Source organism: Trachypithecus francoisi, unplaced genomic scaffold (genome assembly GCF_009764315.1).
Source record: "Trachypithecus francoisi isolate TF-2019V2 unplaced genomic scaffold, Tfra_2.0 Lachesis_group5, whole genome shotgun sequence".
Classification (NCBI taxonomy): Eukaryota; Metazoa; Chordata; class Mammalia; order Primates; family Cercopithecidae; genus Trachypithecus; species Trachypithecus francoisi.
Window position 1 is genome coordinate 30,985,348 of NW_022681470.1, and position 23,121 is coordinate 31,008,468.

Genomic DNA, 23,121 nt, shown 5'->3' on the forward strand with positions numbered 1-23,121 from the left:
TCTGTAGGTTATTGACAGTTTCTTTTGTTGTGCAGAAGTAGAATTTAGTTAGATCCCACTTGTCCTTTTTTTGCTTTATTGTGATTGCTTTGATGTCTTTGTCATGAAATCTTTGCTTGTTCCAGGATGGTATTTTTTAGGTTGTCTTACAGGATTTTTATAATTTCGGGTTTTACATTTAAATCTTTAGTCCATCTTGAGTTAATTTTTGTATATGATGTAAGGAAATGGCCCACCTTCTGTGTGCTGCATATGGCTAGCCAGTTATTCTATCACCATTTATTGAATAGGGAGTCTTTTCCCCATTGCTTGTTTTTGTCAGCTTTGTCAAAGATCAGATGGTCATAGGTGTGTGGCCTTATTTCTCGGCTCTCTATTTTGTTCCATTGTTCTATATGCCTGTTTTTGTACCAGTACCATGCTGTTTTGGTTACTGTAGCCCTGTAGTATAGTTTGAAGTTAGGTAACGTGGTGCCTCCAGCTTTGTTATTTTTGCTTAGCATTTCTCTGGCTGTTCAGGTTCTTTTTTTGGTTCCATGTGAATTTTAAAATAGGTTTTTCCTAGTTCTGTGAAGAATGTTGTTTGTTGTTTGATAGGAATAGCATTGAATTTGTAAATTGCTTTAGGCAGTATGGCCATTTTAATGACATTCTATCCATGAGCATGGATGTTTTTCTATTTATTTGTGTTGTTTCTGATTTCCTTGAGCAGTGTTTTGTAATTCTCAGTGTAGAGGTGTTCTACCTCCTGGTTAGCTGTATTCCTAGGTATTTTGTTTTTTTGTGGCAATTTAGAATGGGATTGCCTTTCTGATTTGGCTCTTGTCTTAGCTGTTGTTGGTGTATAGGAATGCTAGTGATTTTTGTACATTGATTTTTTTTTTTTTAAGACAGAATATTTCTCTGTTGCCCAGACAGGAGTGCAGTGGCATGATCTCGGCTAACTGCAACTTCCACTTCCCAGGTTCAAGTGGTTCTTGTGTGTCAGCCTCCTGAATAGCTGGGATTTCGGGCATGTGCCATCATGCCCAGCTAATTTTTGTACTTTTGGAGACAGGATTTCACCATGTTGTCCAGGCTAGTCTCAAACTCCTGACCTCAAGTCATCTGCCCTCCCAAAGTGCTGGGATTATAGGCGGGAGCCACTGCGCCTGGCCTGTACATTGATTTTGTATCCTGAAACTTTGCTGAAGTTGTTTGTCAGCTGAAGGAGCTTTTGGGCTGAGACTGGGGCTTTCTAGGTATAGAATCATGTTGTCTGCAAACAGAGATAGTTTGATTTCTACTCTTCCTGTTTGAATGCTCTTTATTTCTTTCTCTTGCCTAATTGCTCTGGCTAGGACTTCCAATACTATTTTTAATAGGAGTGGTGAGAGAGGACATCCTTGTCTTGTGCTGGTTTTTACAGGGAATGCTTCTAGCTTTTGACCATTCAGTATAATGTTGGCTGTGGATTTGTCATAGATGGCTTATTATTTTGAGGTATATTCCTTCAGTACATAGTTTATTGAGAGTTTTTAACATGAAGGGGTGTTGAATTTTACCAGTGGCCTTGATATGGTTTAGCTCTGTGTCCCCAACCACATCTCATATTGAATTGTAATCCCCAGTGTTGGTGGAGGGACCTGGTGGGAGGTGATTGGATCATGGGGGTGGATGTCTCCCTTGCTGTTCTCATGATAGTGAGTAAGTTCTCACAAGATGTGGGTGTTCTCACGAGATCTGGAGTATAGCACTTCCCCCTTCACTCTCTCTCTCTTTCCTGGTCCTCCATGGTAAGATGTGCTTGCTTCCCCTTCACCTTCTGCCATGATTGTAAATTTTCTGAGGCCTCCCAGCCATGTTTTTTGTACAGCCTGTGGAACTGTGAGTCAGTGAAACCTCCTTTCTTCATAAATTACCCAGTCTTAGGTAGCTCTTTATAGCAATGTGAGAATGGACTAATAAAGGCCTTTTCTGCATCTGTTGAGATAATCACGTGGTTTTTGTCTTTAGTTCTGTTTATGTGATGAGTCACATTTATTGATTTGTGTATGTTCAACAACTTTGCATCCTGGGGATGAAGCCTGCTTGATTGTGGTGGATTAGCTTTTTGATGTGTTGCTGGATTTGGTTTGCAAGTATTTTGTTGAGAATTTTTGCATTGATGTTCATCAAGGATATGGGCCTGCAGTTTTCTTTTTTTTTTTTTTTTTTTTTTGAGGCGGAGTCTCGCTCTGTCGCCCAGGCTGGAGTGCAGTGGCGCGATCTGGGCTCACTGCAAGCTCCGCCTCCCGGGTTCACGCCATTCTCCTGCCTCAGCCTCCCGAGTAGCTGGGACTACAGGCGCCCGCCACTGCGCCCGGCTAATTTTTTGTATTTTTAGTAGAGACGGAGTTTCACCGTGGTCTCGATCTCCTGACCTTGTGATCCGCCCGCCTCGGCCTCCCAAAGTGCTGGGATTACAGGCGTGAGCCACCGCGCCCGGCTAGCCTGCAGTTTTCTTTTATTGTTGTGTCTGTCAGGATGATGCTGGCCTCATAGAATGAGTTGGGGAGGAATCCCTCTTCCTCAGTTTTTTGGAATAGTTTTTGTAGGAATGGTACCAGCTCTTCTCTGTAGATCTGGTAGAATTCAGCTGTGAATCCATCAGGTCGTGGGATTTTTTTGGTTGGTAGATGTTTTATTACTGATTCAATTTTGGAGGTTGTTATTGGTCTCTCTGGGGAATCAATTTCTTCCTGGTTCAGTCTTGGGAGGACATAGGTGTCTAGGAATTTATCTGTCTCTTGTAGGTTTTCTAGTTTGTGTGCATAGAGGTGTTTGTAGTAGTTTCTGATGGTTATTTTTTATTTCTGTGGGGTCAGTGGTAACATTTCCTTTGTTATTTCTAATTGGGTTCTCTTCTTCTTTATTAGTCTAGCTAGTGGCCTATCTATCTATTAATTTTTTCAAAAAACCAACTCCTGGATTCATTGGTCTTTTATTTGTTTTTTCTTGTCTCCATTTACTTCAGTTCAGCTCTGATTTTGAATACTTCTTGTCTTCTGGTAGCTTTGGGGTTGATTTCTTCTTGCTTCTCTAATTCTGGAAAACCAATTTAAATTAATTTATGCAAAAATAATTTGTTGAAAAGAATATTTTATGGAAATATTTATTAAGACTGAGGATGGGGGCCGGGCGCGGTGGCTCAAGCCTGTAATCCCAGCACTTTGGGAGGCCGAGACGGGTGGATCACGAGGTCAGGAGATCGAGACCATCCTGGCTAACACGGTGAAACCCCGTCTCTACTAAAAAAAATACAAAAAATTAGCCGGGCGAGATGGCGGGCGCCTGTAGTCCCAGCTACTCGGGAGGCTGAGGCAGGAGAATGGCGTAAACCCGGGAGGCGGAGCTTGCAGTGAGCCGAGATTGCGCCACTGCACTCCAGCCTGGGTGACAGAGCGAGACTCCGTCTCAAAAAAAAAAAAAAAAAAAAAAAGACTGAGGATGGGGACAGTTGGAGCTAGGCCTCAGGAATGACTCAGAGGGACGTGACTTGGTTAAGACTCTTTTTCTTGTCTCTATCTAGGTTTTACTTTTCTCTCTCACTGCATACTGTCATTCTTCATTGAGGAAAAACATGGCTGGTCACTAGTCCAAAAATCTTAGAAGTTGGATTAATTGATCCAGCTTTGATTCATTTATTTGGCTGTGGGTTGATACTTTTATAAAAGCTATGTGGTTTAAGTAGAGAGACGGCTTATTCGCAGAATAAGATGTTTGAGAATTATTGTTGGGTGGATAAAAATAGGTATCCATTAAAGTCATGTGAATTAATAAAGTTCTTTTGTGCTGTTTTCAGGGCTAGAGACATACTTGTGTACATGCATACATATTGGTTTGGTTCTTGCTTGGGAACTAGAGTAGTGGATAGACTGTTTAGTAAACAAAAGTCATGGTAGTTTTTTCCTGGATTGGCTCAGTTTTTCAAAGCACAGAAGAATTTTGGTTGGCAAATGTTGTGCTATAAAGTATTTGTCCATTTTCTTAGTGTAAGTTAAGAATAGTTCCCTTTCTATTTTTGTAATGGATCTCCTACAGTTATTCTAATTCTTATGCCTAATAGTCTTTGCAGCCTATCCAATTTTGACTCTCCCTTGTATTTTTAGGTTTCTATTTTAGCTCAGGAGCCACTTGAAAATGAGTAGGCACAAACACGTGATCTGAAAGCAAGAAGGAGGCTAACCACATTTGGCACTGAAGGAAATTAGATCACGTGCACTATGATTGCATAGTGTCGAATATGTTCAGTTATTTTGGGAAGAAAATAGCTTTCAATTAGACATTGCTGAATATTGTTGTACTATTTCGTGTATGTGTGAAAATTGTAGTTTTAGGCGTCCAAGCGAGGTGTTAATTTAGATATCATTATTTCTCGTTTAGCAAAAATGATGTGGCATCAAAGTAAGAATTAGAAGCTATTTCACGTGGTAGAATTTTTGTAGTTGTGGAGGAGAAGTGTGTCTTTAAGTGATTTAATTTAATCTAAATATTTATTGAGCTCCTTTGACTTTAGAAGGGGATGGACGAAAGAAACAAAACACACATACATACCAGATTTTCTATAATGCTGATAAGCTTCTGTTCCTTATTTCCATATATCTTTAAAATGCCCTGAAAATGAAAATATTTATGCTTATATTTCCATTATTTTTTGCATCTGAAGAAACATAAAAATCTTTTGTCAGATTTTATTTACTGATTTTTAGATTGCAACAGGACAGTCTTTTAACTAAGTGCATTTTAAAGCAGTTTTGTGTTTGTACAGTGCTCTGTAGTACATACTGCATTGAAATGGATGTATTAATCTGAAATTCACTAAAACAGTGAGCTTCATATTATTTAAAAGACCTCTGAGAATATTCCAGCTGTTATTTCTTTTGATTTGAAATAATAGCAGTTTGCCATACATAAAGACAAAGTTAACATTTTGTTATAGCACACTTCTGCATAATAGTAGACTTAGTAAATTATATTTTGAAAGGACGTTTTGGAATGTAGGTCAGGAACTGATTGGATTCTTCTAGAAATCACATAGCATGAGAATCTTGAGTCAAGTCAGTACTTGACTTTAGAATTCATGCAATCCAACTTCCTACCTGATGCTGGAGTCCATCTTGCTATCCCAAATAATTCATTTGGTTATTAAAGAAGTATTTATTGAGCCCATAGTGTGTGTAGACACTGTCCTGGGGATGTGTTGGCTAAAATAAAAATAGACTTGGTCCCTGCCCATGTGCAGATAGGTCTTTTTTAGAAGGCTATTAATTATTGTTGATTCAATTTCTTTCAAAATATAGGGGTATTCAAGTTATCTGGGTTTCCTGGTGTGAATTTTGGTACTTTGTGTCTTTTAAGGAACTTGTCACCTTCATCTCAGTGGCCAAATTTGTGGACAAAGAGGCTAACTTGTAGTTGAGTGTCCAGTGCTCAATCAGTCTCAGCAAGTTATTTTTTGAATCAAAGCACTCAAGTTGGGAAGAATCGACAATTTAACAACTTTGAATTTTTTAATCCATGAACACTGAATATCTCTACATTTATTAGATCTGCTTTAATTTCCTTCCTCAGTGTTTTTTAGATTTCTCCTTACAGACCCTATACATATTTTGTTAGATTTATACCTAAGTATTTCATTTTTTCCCTTGCTATTGTAAATGATACTGCTTTTCTAACTTGCAAATTCCTGTTGTCCATTGTATGTAGGGAGAATAGTGACTTTTGTATATTGACCTTGTATCCTCCAACCTTACTATACTTGCTTATTAGTTCTGAGGGTTTCTTTTTTCTCTTTTTGAATCTTTAGAGGTTTTCCACATTGACAATCATGTAATCTGTAAATAAAGACAGTTTGATTTCTTCCTCTCCAATCTGTATATGTTTTATTTCTTCCAATCTTAGGGGGAAAGTGTCTGGTTCATGATTATTAAGTGTGATGTTTTGTAAATTTCTTTATCAGAGGAAATTACCCTCAATTGCTAGTTTACTGAGAGTTTTTTTTTTTTTTTTAATTATGAGTGCATGTTGGATTTTGTCAAATGCATTTCATTTGACATGATTATGATTTTTCTTTAGCCTATTGATATGTATGATGACATTGATTGGTTTTTGAATGTTGAGCCAGTCTTTTGTACCTGGTATATAATTCTTTTAATACGTTGTTGGATATGGTTTTCTAATATTTTGTTAAGAATTTTTGTGTTAATGTTATTATAGATATTGATGTATAGTTTTTTTTTTCTTGTAATCTGGTTTTGGTATTAGAGCAATGCTGGTCTCACAAAATGAGTTAGAAAGTGTTACCTCTGCTTCTATATTCTGGAGGATATTGTGAAAAATTGATGTTATTTCTTCTTTAAATGTTTGGTGGAGTTTACCAGTGAAGTCATCTTTGGTGTTTCCTTTAAAAATATAGGGCTATTCAGTTTACCAGCTTGGCCATAGTAGGGTAGAACAGCAGTCCGCAACCTTTTTGGCACAAGGGACCAGTTTTGTGGAAGATGGTTGTCCATCGAATGGGGGCGGGAGATGAGATGGTTTCAGGATGAAAGTGTTGTACCTCAAATTATCAGGCATTAGTTAGATTCTTATAAGGAGCACTCAACTTGGATCCCTCACATGCGCAGTTCACAGTAGGGTTCACACTCCTATGAGAATCTAATGCCACTGCTGATTGGACGTGAGGTGGAGCTCAGCCAATAATAATACTCACTCACGCACTGCTTACCTCCTGCTGTGTGGCCCGGTTCCAGCAGGCTTGGGACCAGTATCAGTCTGTGGCCTGAGGCTTGGGGATGAGGTAGAGCACAAAGTGGAGTCTTTGGGTCCCCATTTACAGGCCTTGGCTCTTAGATGATATTTCTGGACCTGCCCTGGACCAGAGGTGAGCCCTCTGCCCTGAGGAATGCGTTCCAGGTCAGCCATCATTCACCAGAAACTGACTGAAGAGCCCTTAGGCCTTAAGGGAACATTGGCAGTAGCCTGGAAGTACACCCAATGGGCCTGTGTTGTGGGTGGCCACAGGATAAGGCTCCTCTGCCTGTGGAAACGGTAGAGATGAGTGGGAAGAACTGTGTCTTGTGGTTTGAGTGCCAGCCCAGCTGTACCATAGTAGAACACTAGGTAGACCTCTAGGTTTTGAAACTCCAGTCCTTGGCTCCCACATGACACCTCTGGACCCACCTGGGGCCTAGGGGAACTTGCTGCCCTGAGGGGAAGGACACAAACCTGGCTGGCTTTGCTACCTGTTGCTTATAGAGCATCAGGGCCTTGAGCTGCTGTAGGGGGTAGCCAGGTCATGCGTACATAAGCAGGCCTTTGGTGAGACACCGTGCTGTACTGACTTTAGGTTTGACTCAGTGCAGTCTCAGTGGCGGTGAAATAGGGGTCTTGTATCACTCTGTCCTCAGCCCCAGGTGGCACAGAACAGAGAGAGAGATTCCATTGGTTTGGGAGAAAGTAAGTAAAGAGAACAAGAGTCTCTGCCTGGTAATCAAGAGAATTCTCCCAGATCTCTTATCCAAGACCATCAAGGCTATACCTTTGTGAGTCTGCAAGAGCTACAGTGTTACTGGGTTTGGATGGAGTGCCCCCGATGCAGATACGGCTTAGATCACAACACCCAAGTCCTTTTGAATGCTAGGAAAGCCTTCCCAAGAAGGATGGGTACAAACAAGCCCAGACTGAGAAGACTACAATAGATACCTAAATCTTCAGTGCCCAGACACAGATGAACATCCATAAGCATCAATACAATCCAGGAAAACATGACCTGACCAAAGGAACTAAATAAGGCACCCGGGACTAATTCTGGAGAAACTGAGATACATAATCTTTCAGACAGATAATTCAAAATAGCTGTTTTGAGGAAGTTCAAAGAAATTCAAGAAAACACAGAGAAGGAATTCAGAATTCTATCAGATATATTGAACACAGATTTAAATAATTAAAAAGAATCAAGCAGAAATTTTGGAATTGAAAAATACTGTTGACACACTGAAGAATGTGTTGGAGGCTTTTAATAGCAGAATTGATCAAGCCAAAGGAAGAATTTGTGAACTTCAAGACAGGCCATTTGAAAATACACCGAGGAGGCCGGGCGTGTTGGCTCACACCTGTAATCCCAGCACTTTGGGAGGCTGAGGCGGGTGGATCACCTGAGGTACGGTGTTCGAGACCAGCCTGGCCAACCTGGGGAAACCCCATCTCTACTAAAAATACAAATATCAGTTGGCCTTGGTCGCGGGTGCCTGTAATCCCAGCTACTTGGGAGGCTGAGTAACGAGAATCACTTGAACCCATGAGGCAGACGTTGTAGTGAGCTGAGATCGTGCCACTGCACTCCTGCCTGGGTGACAAGAGTGAGACTCCATCTCAAAAAAGAAAAAAATACGCAGAGGAGACAAAAGAAAAACAAAACAAAACAAAAACAATGAAGCATGCCTACTGGATCTAGAACATAGCCTCAGAAGGGCAAATTTAAGAGTTCTTGGCCTTAAAGAGGAGATAGAGAAAGATACGTGTAGAAAGTTTATTCAAAGGGGTAATAACAGAGAACTTACCAAATCTACAGAAAGATATCAATATCCAAGTACAAGAAGGTTATAGAACACCAAGCAGATTTAAAGGAAGATGACATCTGCCTCAAGACGTTTAATAATCAGACTTCCAAACGTCAAGGATAAAGAAAGGATCCTAAAAGCAGCAAGAGAGTTCCATTGTGTCTGGCAGCAGACTTTTCACTGGAAACCGTATATACCAGAAGAGAGCAGCAGGACATGTTTAAAGTGCTGAAGGAAAAACTTTTCCTCTAGAATAGTATGTTTGGTGAAAATATCCTTTAAACATGAAGGAGAAATAAAGACTTTCTCAGACAAAGAAAAGCTGAGGGATTTCATGAACACCAGACCTGTCCTATAAGAAATGCTAAAGGGAGTACTTCAACCAGAAAGAAAAGAACATTAATGAGCAATAAGAAATTACCTGAAGGTACAAAACTCACTGGTAATAGTCAATTCACAGAAAAAGACAGAGTATGATAAGAGTAACTGTGGTGTGTAAACTACTCTTATCCTAAGTCGAAAGAACAACTTTTCAAGACATAGATAATCGAAAAAGATAAATAGAGACAAGAAAAGATTAAGCAGGGGATGAAGTTAGGGTGTATTGTCTTTCTTAGTTTTCTTCTTTCTTGTTTGCTTGCTTATGCAAAGTATTGTTATCAGCTTAAAATAATGGGTTACAAGATAGTATTTGCAAGCCTCATTGTAACTTTAAATCTAAAAACATACAAGAAGCACAAAAAAAATGAAAAGCAAGAAATTAAATCATACCATCATGGAAAATCACCTTGACTAAAAGGATGACAGAAAGGAAAGAACGAAGCAAATACCATAAAACAACCAGAAAACAAGTAACAAAGTTGCAGGAGTAAGTCCTTATTAGCACTAACAGTGAATGTAAATGGACTAAACTCTCCAATGAAAAGATACAGAGTAGTGACCGAACGTACAAAAAAACCCAAGACCCACTGATGTGTTGCCTATATGAAACATATTTTACCTGTAAAGACACATAGACTGAAAATAAAAGGATAGAAAAAGATATTCCATGCCAATGGAAAGCAAAAAGGAGCAGGAATAGCTATACTTCTATCAGACAAAATAGATTTTAAGACAAAAACTATTAGAAGAGACAAAGAAGATCACTGTATAATGATTGAAAGGTCAGTTCAGCAAGAGGATATAATGATTGTACATATATATGCACCTAACCCTGGAGCACCCAGATATATAAAGCAGATATTATTAGAGCTAAAGAGAGGGATAGACCCAAATACAATAACAGCTGAAAACTTTAACACGTCACTTTCACCATTGAACAGATCTTCCTGTCAAAAAATCAATAAAGAGTAATCAGACTTAATATGTCTTATAGACCAAATGGACCTCATAGATGTTTATAGAACATTTAATCCCATGGCTGACGAATATATATATTTTTCCTTAGTACATGGATTATTCTCAAGGATAGACCATATCTTAGGTCACAAAACAAGTTTTAAAACATTAAAAAAAAGAGATAATATCAAGCATTGTCTCTGACGACAATAGAATGAAACTATTAGGCTGATGCAAAAGGAATTGCAGTCTTTGTCGTTAAAAAGGCAATTACTTTTGCATCAACCTAATAGAAATCAGTAACAAGAGGAATTTTAGAAACTATACAAACACATGGAAATTAAACAACATGCTCCTGAATGACTAGTGCGTCAATGAAGAAATTAAGGAGGAAATTGAAAAATTAATTGGAACAAATGATAATGGAAACAGAAGATAGCAAAACATATACAATACAGCTAAAGCAGTACTAAGAGGGAAATTTATTACTATAAGTGCCTACATCAAAAAAGAAGAAAAACTTCAAGTAAGCAGCGTAACAGTACATCTTAAAGAACTAGAAAAGCAAGAGCAAACCAAACCCAAAATTAGTAGAAGAAAAGAAATAATAAAGATCAGGGCAGAAATAAATGAATTTGACATGAAGAAAGCAATATAATAGATCAACAAAACTAAAAGCTGGTGGTTTGAAAAGTTAATCAAAATTGACAAACCCTTAGCCAGACTAAGAGAAAAAGAGAGATCCAAATAAATAAAATCAGAGATGAAAAAGGAGGCATTACAGTTGATATTGCAGAAATTCAAAGGATCATTAGTGGTTACTATGAGCAACTCTATGCCAATAAATGGGAGAACCTAGAAGAAATGGCTAAATGCCTAGACACATACAATGTATTAAGATTGAACCATGAAGAAATCCAAAACCTCAACAGACCAATAAGTAATGAGATTGAAGCTGTAATGAAAAGTGTCCTAGCAAAAAAAGCCTGGAACCTGATGACTTCACTGGTGAACTTTCCCAAATGTTTAGAGAACTAATCAAATATATTCAAACTATTCCAGCCGGGCATGGTGGCTCACACCTGTAATCCCAGCACTTTGGGAGGCTGAGGTGGGTGGATGACCTGAGGTCAGGAGTTCAAGACCAGCTTGGCCAACATGGTGAAACCCTGTTTCTACTAAAAATACAAAAATTAACCAGACATGGTGGTGCATGCCTGTAGTCCCAGCTACTCTGTAGGCTGAGGCAGGATAATCACTTGAACCTGGGAGGTGGAGGTTGCAGTGAGCCGAGATTGTGCCACTGCACTCCAGCCTGAGTGACAGAGTGAGACTTATTCAAACTATTCTAAAAAATAGAGGAGAAGAGAATATTTTCAAAGTCATTCTAAGAGGCTAGTATTACCCTCATACCCAACCAAAGACACATCAAAAACAAACAAACAAACAACTGTAGGCTAATATCTTTGATGAATATTGTTGCAAAAATCCTCAAAAAAATGTTTCCAAACAAAACACAGTAACACAATAGAAAGATCAAATTGATCACAATCAGCGGGATTTATCCCAGGAATGCAAGTATGCTTCAACAGACATGTATCAGTCGGTGTGATACATCATATCAACAGAATGAAGGATGAAAACCATATGATGATTTCAGTTGATGATAAAAAAGCATTTGAAAACATTCAACATCCCTTCTTGATAAAAACCCTTAAAAACTGGGTAAAGAAGAAATATACTTCAACATAATAAAAGCCATATATGACAGACCCATCGCTAATATCATACTGAAGGAGGAAAAGCTGAAAACCTTTTCTCTGAGATTGATAACACAATAAGGATGCTTTCACTGCTTTTGTTTTCAGCATATATTGGAAGTCCTAGCTAGAGCAATCAGACAAGAGAAAGCAATAAAGGGCATACAAATTGGAATGGAAAATGTCAGATTATCCTTGTTTGCAGATGATATGGTCTTATATTTGTAAAAACCTAAAGACTCCACCAAAAAACTGTTAGAAATGATAAACAGATTTATTAAAATTGCAGGATAAAAAATCAACATACAAAAATCAGTAGCATTTCTATATGCCAACAGTGAAAAATATGAAATCGAAACCAAGAAAGTAATCCCATTTACAGTAGCTACAAATAAGATAAAATACCTGGGAATAAACCAAAAAAGTGAAAGACCTCCACAATGAAAACCGTAAAACATGGATGTAAGATATCAGAGAAGACACAAAATTGGAAAGATATTTCATGTTCATGGTTGGAAGAACCAATATTGTTAAAATGCCCATACTTACCCAAAGCAATCTACAGATTAAATGTAATCCATATCAAAATACCAATGACATTCTTCACAGAAATAAAAAAAACAGTCCTGAAACTTATATGAAACTACAAAAGACCCAGAATAGCCAAAGCTAGCCTAAGCAAAAAGAACAAAACTGCATCTGTCACATTATTTGCTTTTAAATTATGCTACATAGCTATAATAACCAAAAGAGCAAAAAACAGTACTAGCAAGAAACACATAGACCAGTGGAACAGAATAGGGAACCCAGAGATATATCTGTACATCTATGGTGAACTCAGTTTTGACTGAGCTGCTAAGAACATACACTGGGGAAAGCACAGTCTGTTCAATAAATGGTGCTGGGAAAAATGAATATCCATATACAGAAGGATGAAACCGGACCCCTGTATTTCATCATATACAAAAACGAAATTAAAATACATTGAAGACTCCAATATAAGACCTCAGACTGTGAAGCTACTAAGAGAAATTATTGGGAAACTCTCCAGGACGTTAGACTGGGCAGAGATTTGTTGAATGATACCCTAAAAGCATAGGCAAAAAAAGCAAAAATGGACAAATGGTATCACATCAAGTTAAAAAGATATCTGCACAACAAAGAAAATACTCAACAAAGTGAAGAGACAACCTACAGAATGGGAGAAAATATTTTCAAACTACCCATCTGACAAGGGATTAATAACCAGAATATATAAGGAGCTCAAACAACTCTATAGGGAAAAAGTCTAATCTAATTAAAAATCTAATTTAGATTGGGAACAGTGGCTCATGCGTGTACTCCTAGCACTTTGGGAGGCCAAGGTGGGTAGATCACCTGGGGTCAGGAGTTCGAGACCAGCCTGGCCAACATAATGAAACCCTGTCTCTATTAATAATACAAAAATTAGCTGGTGTGGTGGCACACACCTGTAATCCCAGCTACTCGGGAGGCTGAGGCAGGAGAATTGCTTGAACTGGGGAGGTGGAGGTTGCAGTGAGCTGACATTGCACCATTGTACTCCAACCTGGGTGACAAGAGCGAAACTCCATCTCCAAAAAAAAAAAAAATAGTAATCAAATATAATTTAAAAATGGACAATAGCTTTGAATAGACATTTCTCAAAAGAAGATATACAAATGGCAGAAAGTCATATGAAAAGGTGCTTAGCAACATTGATCATCAGAGAAATGCAAATGAAAACTACAATGAGATACCATCTCATCCCAGGTAAATTGGTTTTTATTCAAAAGTCAGGCATTAACAAATGCTAGTGAGGATGTGGAGAAAAGGAAACCCTGGTACACTGTTGGTGGGAATATGAATTAGTACAGGCACTATGGAGAACAGTTTGGATATTCCTTTAAAAACTAAAAATTGAGCTGTCACATGATTCAGCAATCCCACTGCTAGGTATATACTCCGAAGAAGAGATATCTGCACTCCCTTGTTTATTGCAGCACTACTCACAGCAGCCAAGATTTGGAAGCAACATAAGTGTCCATGAACAGATAAAGAAAGAAAATGTTGTGTACTATTCAGCCATAAGGAAGGAGATCCTGTCATTTTGCAGCAACATGGATGAAAGCAGATGTCACTGTTAAGTGAAATAAGCCAGGCACAGAAAGACAAAGTTCATACGTTCTCACTTATTTCTGATTGCCAAAAAGTGGAATAATTGAACTCATGTAGATAGAGAACAGAACAATGATTACCAGAAGATGAGAAGGGTAGTGGGAAGGTGGGATGGGTAAGGGACATGGGGATGGTTAATAGGTATGAAAAAATAATTAGAAAGAATGAATAAAACTAGTATTTGCTAGCACAACAGGGTGAATGTGGTCAAAATTAATTTAATTGGACATTTAAAAATAAGAGAATAATTGAATTGTTTCTAACACAAAGGATAAATGCTTGAGGTGATGGATACGCCATTTACCCTGATGTGATTATTACGCATTTCATGCCTGTATAAAAGTATCTCATATAGCATATTGGTATATACACATGTACCCACAAAAATTAAAAATAAAGGAGTAAAAGAAATCGATTTTAAAATAATTTTATACTGCATATAACCCATGTACAAGTAGCGCCATTACCTTATAACAGGATATTTCCAATTCCTCTCTCTCCCTCCCTTTTTGTTTTGTTTTGTTTGTTTGTTTTTGCCATTTCTGTCATTTTTTTTATCCGTGTGGTATAATCATCCAATACATTGTTAATCCTTCCTTTTATCACTAGATCCACATTTTTGACCTATATAATTTTCTTTGTGTTTGAAGAACCACTTTTAATCTTTCTTTCAAGTCAGATGTGCTGGCAGTGATTTTTCTTGGTTTTTGCTTGTGTTGGAACTTGCTGTGATTAAGGAATTATAATGAGAAAATGATGGGGCAAGGGTGTATTAGGCCTTGTAAGTTTTGGGAAGAAGTTTGAATTTTATTTAAATTTTAGTGAAAAAGTTTTGGTCTGAAGTTTTCATATAATCTAATTTATTTTCCAATAAATAAATAAATAAATAAATAGGCGGCTTTGTGAACAATGACATAGATTGAGGGAAGAAGACTGGAAATAGAAGATGGGTTAGGAGGCTTTTATATTAGATAAGAGCATTGTTTGGACTAGAGTGGTAGTAGTGGTAGACAGAAAATTGGATAGATGTGAGGCTTATTTTGGAAGTGGGTCTGACATGACTTGCTGATGTGAGGAGTAAAGAAGTGGAGGTGAAGATGATATCCAGGTTTCTTGTTCAAGTAACTTTGTAGAAGATGGTGGTGTTATTTACTGAATGGTAAATCGGGACCCGAAACGATTTTGGAGGAGACATTAGGAATTCCATTTTGGTCATGTTTCATTTAAGATACTGGTAAGACTCCCACATGGAAATATCAAGTAGAGAGGTGGATTTCAGAGCAGGAATTTAAAGAAGACATTTGAGTTGGGGTAGAAATTTGAAAGACTGTTAGCCTGTAGATGGTATTTTCATCCATGACAATGAGAGACATTACTTAGAGTGTGTGAGAAGGGAAAAGGTCAGGATCTGAACTCAGGGAATTGCCAACATTTAGAAATCAGGTAGAGGAGCAGCAACCTGAGAAGGACTTGAAGGATTGACCAAAGAAAGACATCTGGAATATGTGGTGTTTTGGCAGTTAAGGATTCATCGTGCAGTCTGAAAGAGTAAAGACATGGCTTGTAACACATTCCGCAGTTTTAGAAACATAATATACAAAGTGAGAAAAAACCTTTAGAGGACAGGTGAATGTTGCTGGAAGGATTTTAAAAAGAAAGGGTGTTAACATGCATAACAGAAATAAATGATGCCTAGCGAATTACACCGGTCCAGAAGTATGGTTATTATTTTGATATTCTTGAAATTTTTGATTTTTTATAACGTTGGAACGTAATTACTTTTTAAAAGATACACATATAACTTGAAGCTGGAATCAGTCTTTTTATTGCCAAGAGTAATGGTGTTAGTGTCACCAAATGGCCAAATGGAATATTGCAGCTATATTTATAGGCTATAATGAAAAAGGTAACCTAATTAGAAAGAAAAATAACATTTCTGGGAGGATTTTAGGCATGGATCAGTAGACTTACTATGGTTTACAAGGTCCTGTGTTCTTTAGCCCTAGCCGCTTGTTTTGCCCCTCTATCACATTACTCATTTGGTCACTGAACAGATTGTGTAATAGTAAGGTTCTTTTTTGTCTTTCAGTTTTAAGCTCAGATATTTTCCTCTCAAAGAGCTTTTTCCTACCACCTTAGTTTGTCCCTATACTTCCCACAGCTACTGTTTGTCACATTAACATGTTTATTTTTTGCATAGCCTTTAGAGTGACTTGGAATCACCATTTGCTCAGTTTCTTGTTTTCTCACTAGTATGCAAGCCCCAGCAGTGCAGGCTACTTGTCTTCCTTATTCGCTTTGTTACCTCAGGGCTGACTTGTGTCTGTTATATAGTATATGTCTTCAGTTGAACTTAGTTGTGTGAGTACATGAACTTCTGGATATGATAGTGTTCTTTCTATGCTGTAGAGATCTATCGAGAAAACAGAATTATACACTGTCTTTGATTACTGAAACATTATTTCCTATGTGAATGCAATATAGAAGCTTTTTCTTTTTCTTTTTGGTGTTAATAAGTGATAATGTGTCAGAAAAGAGAAGCTATATGTCTTAGGATGTTGAATTCTGTATTAGTCAACTTTAGTTACTCAGAAAAAATATTTGCAGGTACAATATTTGGTCTTGAGGAGATAAGTTTTTTTTTTTAAGCATTTAGATTTAGTTAATATAGCAGTGTCAGTGAATATGGTTTTGTGTCTGTGTGTGCATTTGTAGGTATTTCTAGTATCGTTTAATTATTTCCTCTATTAAAAAGAAAACAGTATTTCTGAGAGAAATGAGAGAGTGTGTGTCAAGTAAACAGTGATAAATCTGGTTGAGATATGAACTGGTTGTGTAAATTTTTAGGTAACAATATGACTCTATTAGTCTGGAAACTTAGGATGAAGAGCAAGTACATTTCCATTAAGTGGATCAGTCCAAGAAGGTAGCTTTCCTAACTTTGAGATAATTATCTAGCCAGTAGGATTCGTCACATGAACCATTTTTAAAGCTTTATTAGTTCATGTTTTTAGTTAGTTCATGTTTATAATCAGTAGGTTTTTTTTTTTTTTTTTTTAAATCCCTTTCGTTTTTCCAGGTGGATGTGGGAAGATAAGTTTGCAGAACTGAAATGGAAGTCAGAGCTTCATTACAGAAGGTTAGTGGATCATCTGATTCTGTGGCTACAATGAACAGTGAAGAATTTGTTTTGGTTCCTCAGTATGCAGATGATAATTCTACAAAACATGAAGAAAAACCTCAACTGAAGGTATTTTTTTCTTTTCTACATATGGTATAATTTTTAACTAAAAAAGTATATATATATTTGAAACTTATCTCAGGAGATGTGTGAAATCCGAAAGTTTTTCTCAAGTGCTGGCTTTCAGAATAAAATCGTTTGATTTATCCAGACCCTAATTATTTGGTTTGTATATTTTAAAAAATTCTTGCTTTTGGTTATTTACCTTTTAATTTGGAATTTTAGGGGGAAGAATAAAAGAGGAAAAAGAAGAGAAAGGATTTTTTGCTGAATTAGACATAATGGTTAAAATTTACGTTACTTTATCTGGATGTTTTTGGTTCTCTTTCTGCTGGGTTTCAGAAGTTAATGAAATGTTTTGCTTTCATTTGAGAGACTTTTTTTTCTTTATGATTTTTATGTTTTAAATCAGCTGGTTATGTTCCATTGTGTGATTTAACAGTCGACTTGTCTGAGTGTTTTTAAAGCGTATCTCATATTTTTAGCAGTTTTTATTTAGATATGGTCCCTTTTCTTTTTCACTTTTGTGTTATTACACTTTCTAAGTCAAAGAAAAGGAAGCAAGCAAACTCAGTTATATAGGCTTGAAAATGGTATAACTATCCTCTAGAAACAGGAATAGGAAAAGTAGTTAAAAGTGCTGTGTATTATTTATGACTTTTATTTCGTGTTAACTATGGCATCAAAGGTGTATTAGTATATCAGTCTAATAAAATATATTCTGAAAATGAGATTACTAAATGCTTATGTTGAGAATATATTGTTTTATAATTTTATTTAACTAATCAATGACTTTATTTTTAGGTACCTGTATTTTAGCATTGTGTTTGAGACATCGTTTATTTGCTTAGGCTTTGGGTCTCACCTGCCTTTGAGAAAACTGTCAGTCAACTTAAGTGTAAGGAAATTAGCAGTATTCATCTTGGGGGCTAGCAAACAATTGGTAAAGAAATAGAAATATGGTTATGCTATGCTTACAAGAAATACAACCTTTTAAATGATATTCCTAATAGACCCTGTTTAAATTTACCTATTTTTTCCTTTAGACATGTAAATGTAAGGTTATCTGATTTTTAGGATGTGTTCCTAAAAAAGAAAAAGAAAAAGAAGGGCCAGGCATAGTGGCTCATAGCCTGTACTCCCAGCACTTTGGGAGGCCAAGGTGGGCGGATTGCTTGAGGTAAGGAGTTCAAGACCAGCCTGGCCAATGTGGTGAAATCCCGTCTCTACAAAAAATACAAAAATTAGTTGAGTGTGGTCCTGCACACCTGTAGTCCCATCTACTTGAGAGGCTGATGCATGAGAATCGCTGGAACCCAGGAGGTGAAGTTTGCAGTGAACTGAGATTGCACCACTGCATTCCAGCCTGGGTGACAGAGCGAGACTCTGTCTTTAAAAAGAAAGGGGAAAAAAAATAAATATATCTCTGTAAATAGGATCTTATATAAAATGTAGTTGGAAACTGCCTTAAGTGTTTTATAAAGAATCCTTTTGTGAAACTAATAATCTTCCTCTAATTTAGTTTTATAATCCGGATTTTAATGTATTATATATGTGAAACAACTTCTTAGTGTTTTAGTAACCGTATTTAAATATTTAGATTGTTTTAATTTCTTCTAGAAATGAAATATTTTCATAAAATGTAGCTTCAAAACTGTAATAGAATTGAAATAGAATTATCTTGCTCTGTCTGTAGATAGTTTCTAATGGTGATGAACAATTGGAAAAAGCCATGGAAGAGATTTTGAGAGATTCCGAGAAAAGGCAAAGCGGTCTTCTTGTTGATTGTCAAAGTTCCAGTGAGATTTCAGACCATTCATTTGGAGATATTCCAGCCAGCCAAACAAATAAGCCATCTCTTCAGTTAATTTTGGATCCGTCTAACACAGGTACTGTATTGTATTCTTAGAAACTATTGAAGAAATGGGATGAAGTAGTGGTGAAAATTTTAAGGTGAAAATCAGAAAAAATTATTAGCTTTTTTCAAGCTTTGAGTTCTCGTTGAGAGTTTCCACTTCGGTGGTCTTATGTTTTTACCTATATCTCTGCCTATAAAAACCAGGTCTTAATGTTCTTTGGGAATAAAGACTATGTCTGGGTCCTCATTTTACACTCAGTACTTCATGCATGGTAGGTCATTAACAAGATACTTATTGAACAAGTGAGTAAACACTTGGGCATCACAGAATAGTGTAATGGAGATAGTCTTTCATATGATGTGCCTTCTTACTCAGTTTCACTAGACTTATTTAAAGTTATATTTAGTAAAACTCTAAGTAAAATATATCAATTAAATAATACATATATCTATGAATAATTAGGACTTGTACTTTGAATACTAGCTTATAAGTCAAGATGCTTTTGGGTGCAAAAATAAATAAAACCAAAACCAGCTCCAACTTCAGCTGGCTTAAACACCACAGGTATGGTTTGATCTAGGCTCTGATGGTGTTTTTTGGTAAACTCCTCAGCTGTGATCTCTATGTTACCTTTCTCCTTAGCTGGTTACAAAGTAGCTACCAGCAGGAACTGGTAGGTAAGGGAAACTAGTAGGTAAGGTGGCCTGTTTATGCCTGGTGGCAAACAGAAAGTCTTCATTCTTTTACTGATTTTTAAAATTTCTTTGGTGTCAGGGTCTCATTCTGTCATCCTAGCTGAAGTGCTGTGATGCCGTTCAGCCTCCTAAGTAGCTGGGATGGCAGGCATGTACCACCATGCCTAGCTAATTTTTTTTTTTTTTTTTTTTTGCAGTGGTGGGGTTTTGCCATGTTGACCAGGCTGTTCTTGAACTCCTGGCTTCAGGCGATCTGCCCACCTCAGCCTCCCAAAGTGTTGGGATTATCGGTGCAAGCCACTGTACCCATCCCTGGCCTATTTTACTGATTAGATAAAAGTTCTGAGTTTCACTCTGATTGGACCAGTGAAACCATTTTCTAGCGGTGAGGGAAATGACATGAATTGGTAGCCGTAGGCCTGGGTTACATTCAAACCTCTAAATAAGTCACTGTGACAGAGGGGATGGGATTATCCTAATTGGCTTAGGGAACTCGTGATTCATTTCTGAACCAAATGAACCTTGGTACAGGGTAAGTATAGGTGTAGCCAAACTGTTACACAATAGGGCTATGATGCATTTGTGTAGGGAATGTAATCACAATGCTTTCCATGGCAAGGATGATAAAGCATTAGAAAAATCTTTCACTGTGGTTTACCACATAAAGTGGTGAAGAGCGAAAAAGTATCAATAGATAAAGAACAAGCAATGGATACAATTTAAAATCCATTTTATGTATATGCACATGTAAAGTTCTTGGAAAACTTAGAAGGAAACTTGCTTAACCAAATATCTATCAAAGTCTTCTGTTTTATGCTGAAATTTAAAATCCATTACCATCAAGATATATTGAAACAGGAACAGTTAGGGCATGATTGTTATCACCATAGCTCTTTGACATTGTACTAAGGAATCTAGCCAATGCAAGATGACAGGAAAAAGAAATGAAGTGTCATTAGAAAAAAAGTGAAAAAATTCTCATGGTTGGTAAAGTATTTAAGAAAGGGAATGGATCAGCTGTTAGATTTAAAGACTTTTTGCCAGGCATGGTGGCTCACGCCTGTAATCCCAGCACTTTGGGAGGGTAAGGTGGGCAGATCACTTGAGGTCAGGAGTTTGAGACCAGTCTGGTCAACATGGCAAAACCCCGTCTCTGTTCAAAATACAAAAATGGCTGGGCGGGGTGGCTCAGGCCTGTAATCCCAGCACTTTGGGAGGCCAAGGTGGGCAGATCATGAGATCAGGAGTTAAAGACCAGTCTGACCAATATAGTGAAACCCCGTCTCTACTAAAAATACAAAAATTAACTGGGTGTGGTGGCATGTGCCTGTAGTCCCAGCTACTGGGGAAGCTGAGGTGGAAGAATCTCTTGAACCTGGGAGGTGGAGGTTGCAGTGAGCAGAGACTGCACCATTGCACTCCAGCCTGGGTGACAGTGATACTCTGTCTTAAAAAAAAAAAAAAAAAAATTAGCAGGGCGTGGTGGTGAACGCCTGAAATCCCAGCTGCTCAGGAGGCTAAGACAGGAAAATCACTTGAACCCAACAAGTGCAGGTTGCAGTGAACTGAGATCATGCCACTGCACTCCAACCTGGGCAACGGAGTGAGACTCCATCTCAAAAAAAAAAAAAGATTTAACGACTTTTAGGAAGGTTAGCAGCAACAGTAGAAAATAAAAATGCCATTCATAATATCAACAAAAATAACAGGTATCAAGGAAGAAACTAAAATTTATGTAAAATTTTAATAAAGAAAATTATAAAATATTATTGAAGGAAATGAACACCTGAATGAATGGGGAGAGATGCCATATTGATTGCTAGGAGTCAACCTTGAAAAGATGTAAGTTATCTCTAAATTAGCCTGTAACTTGGGTGGGAATTTCAAATTTTCAGTTATTTTTATAAACTAATTCTGAAATATATCTGGACAAGTAGAGGTACACAGGAAGAAAATGTTTAAAAAGAATGTTATGTATTAAGATAGACTACAGAGTTACAGTGATTAAACCAATGTGGTATTGGCTTGTTATAGAAGTAAATCACTAGAACAGGGTACCAGAAACAAACCTATGTATATAAAGGATTTCAGTACATGACAGTATCCGCTTCACATATCACTGGAGGAAATGGTAACTATGCAGTAAATGGTGTTGGGACAATTGCATCTTTGAGTGGAATAAAATAAAATTAATTTCCTTAGTTGTACATAAAAATTATTTTTAGTGAATCAAATATTTAAATGTGAAAAATAAGCCTGTAAGAAGGAAAAATGGAGTATATTTTTGTGATTGTCAGGGTAGGAAAAGCCAAATCAGAAAAGGAAAAGATAGATGCATATCATTATAGAAAAATTTAAGTTTGTACTGGGTGTGGTGGCTCACACCTGTAACACCAGCACTTTGGGAGGCCAAGGTGGGTGGATTACTTGAGGTCAGGAGTTCAAGACCAGCCTGGCCAACATGGTGAGACCCCCGTATCTACTAAAATACAAAAATTAGCCAGGCACGGTGGTGCCTGCATGCCTGTAATCCCAGCTACTCGGGAGGCTGAGGCAGGATAATCGTTTGAATCCAGGAGGCGGAGGTTGCAGTGAGCTGAGATCACACCATTGCACTCCAGCCTGGGCAAGAGAGTGAGACTCCATCTCAAAAAAAAAAAATTTAAATCTAACTGCAAAAGACCATTCAGGTTATCTGTTTCTTCTTGAGTGTACTTTGGTGTTTTCATCTTTCAAGGAATTGGTCAATTTCACCTAAGTATGGGGAAAGAGTTGTTTCTCTGTTACAGAGTAATATTTTCTTATTATCCTTTTAATGTCTGCAGGATATGTGTTAATATCCTCTCGTTCCTGATATTGACATATGTATTACATTTACATACATTGAAAAACCTACCAGTCTAATATATTTTGCTTTCAACAGCCATACATATATTTCTTTGAGCACTTTAAAAATGCTTTTCCAGTGTCTTCTCATCTCCATTGTTTCTGACAAGGAATCTGAAGTGATTTTAATCAGTGTTTTCCTATTTGTAATGTATTATTTTTCTTTGCTTTCAGTACTTTTATTTCATCGTTTTCTTTTCAGCAGTTTGATTATCTGTGTGTGGTTTTCTTTGAGTTTATCTTTTTTTTTTTTGGATCACTGAGATTCTTGAATCTGTAACTTTATATCTTTAACCAAATTTGGGAAGTTTTCACCCATTATTTGTTGGTAATTGTTTTGTTTCTACACGAATCTCTTTCTCAGCTGACCATTTACTTTTGATGTAATTTTTAATATATTTGGATCTAAGTGTACTTACTGTCTTGCTGTTTGTTTTCTCTTTGTCTCTTCTGTTTTTGTTTTTCCCCCTCCTTTCCTGCCTTCTAGATTATTTTTAATGTTCTATTTTATCTCCATCATTGGCACATTAGCTATATAATTTTGTTTTATTATTTTAGTAGTTGCTCTGGAGTTTATAACCCAAC

The 23,121-nt window shown here is 37.2% G+C and overlaps 1 protein-coding gene across 1 annotated transcript in view; it reads left to right on the plus strand.

Moving 5' to 3' along the window:
• The window catches only part of RABGAP1L (RAB GTPase activating protein 1 like), a 799,508-nt gene that overhangs the window by 52,888 nt on the left and 723,499 nt on the right, over window positions 1-23,121 (plus strand). Inside the window, 2 exon segments of the mRNA XM_033198684.1 lie at window positions 16,935-17,105; window positions 18,793-18,985. Coding sequence (XP_033054575.1) covers window positions 16,968-17,105; window positions 18,793-18,985 — 331 coding nt within the window. The 5' untranslated portion in view covers window positions 16,935-16,967.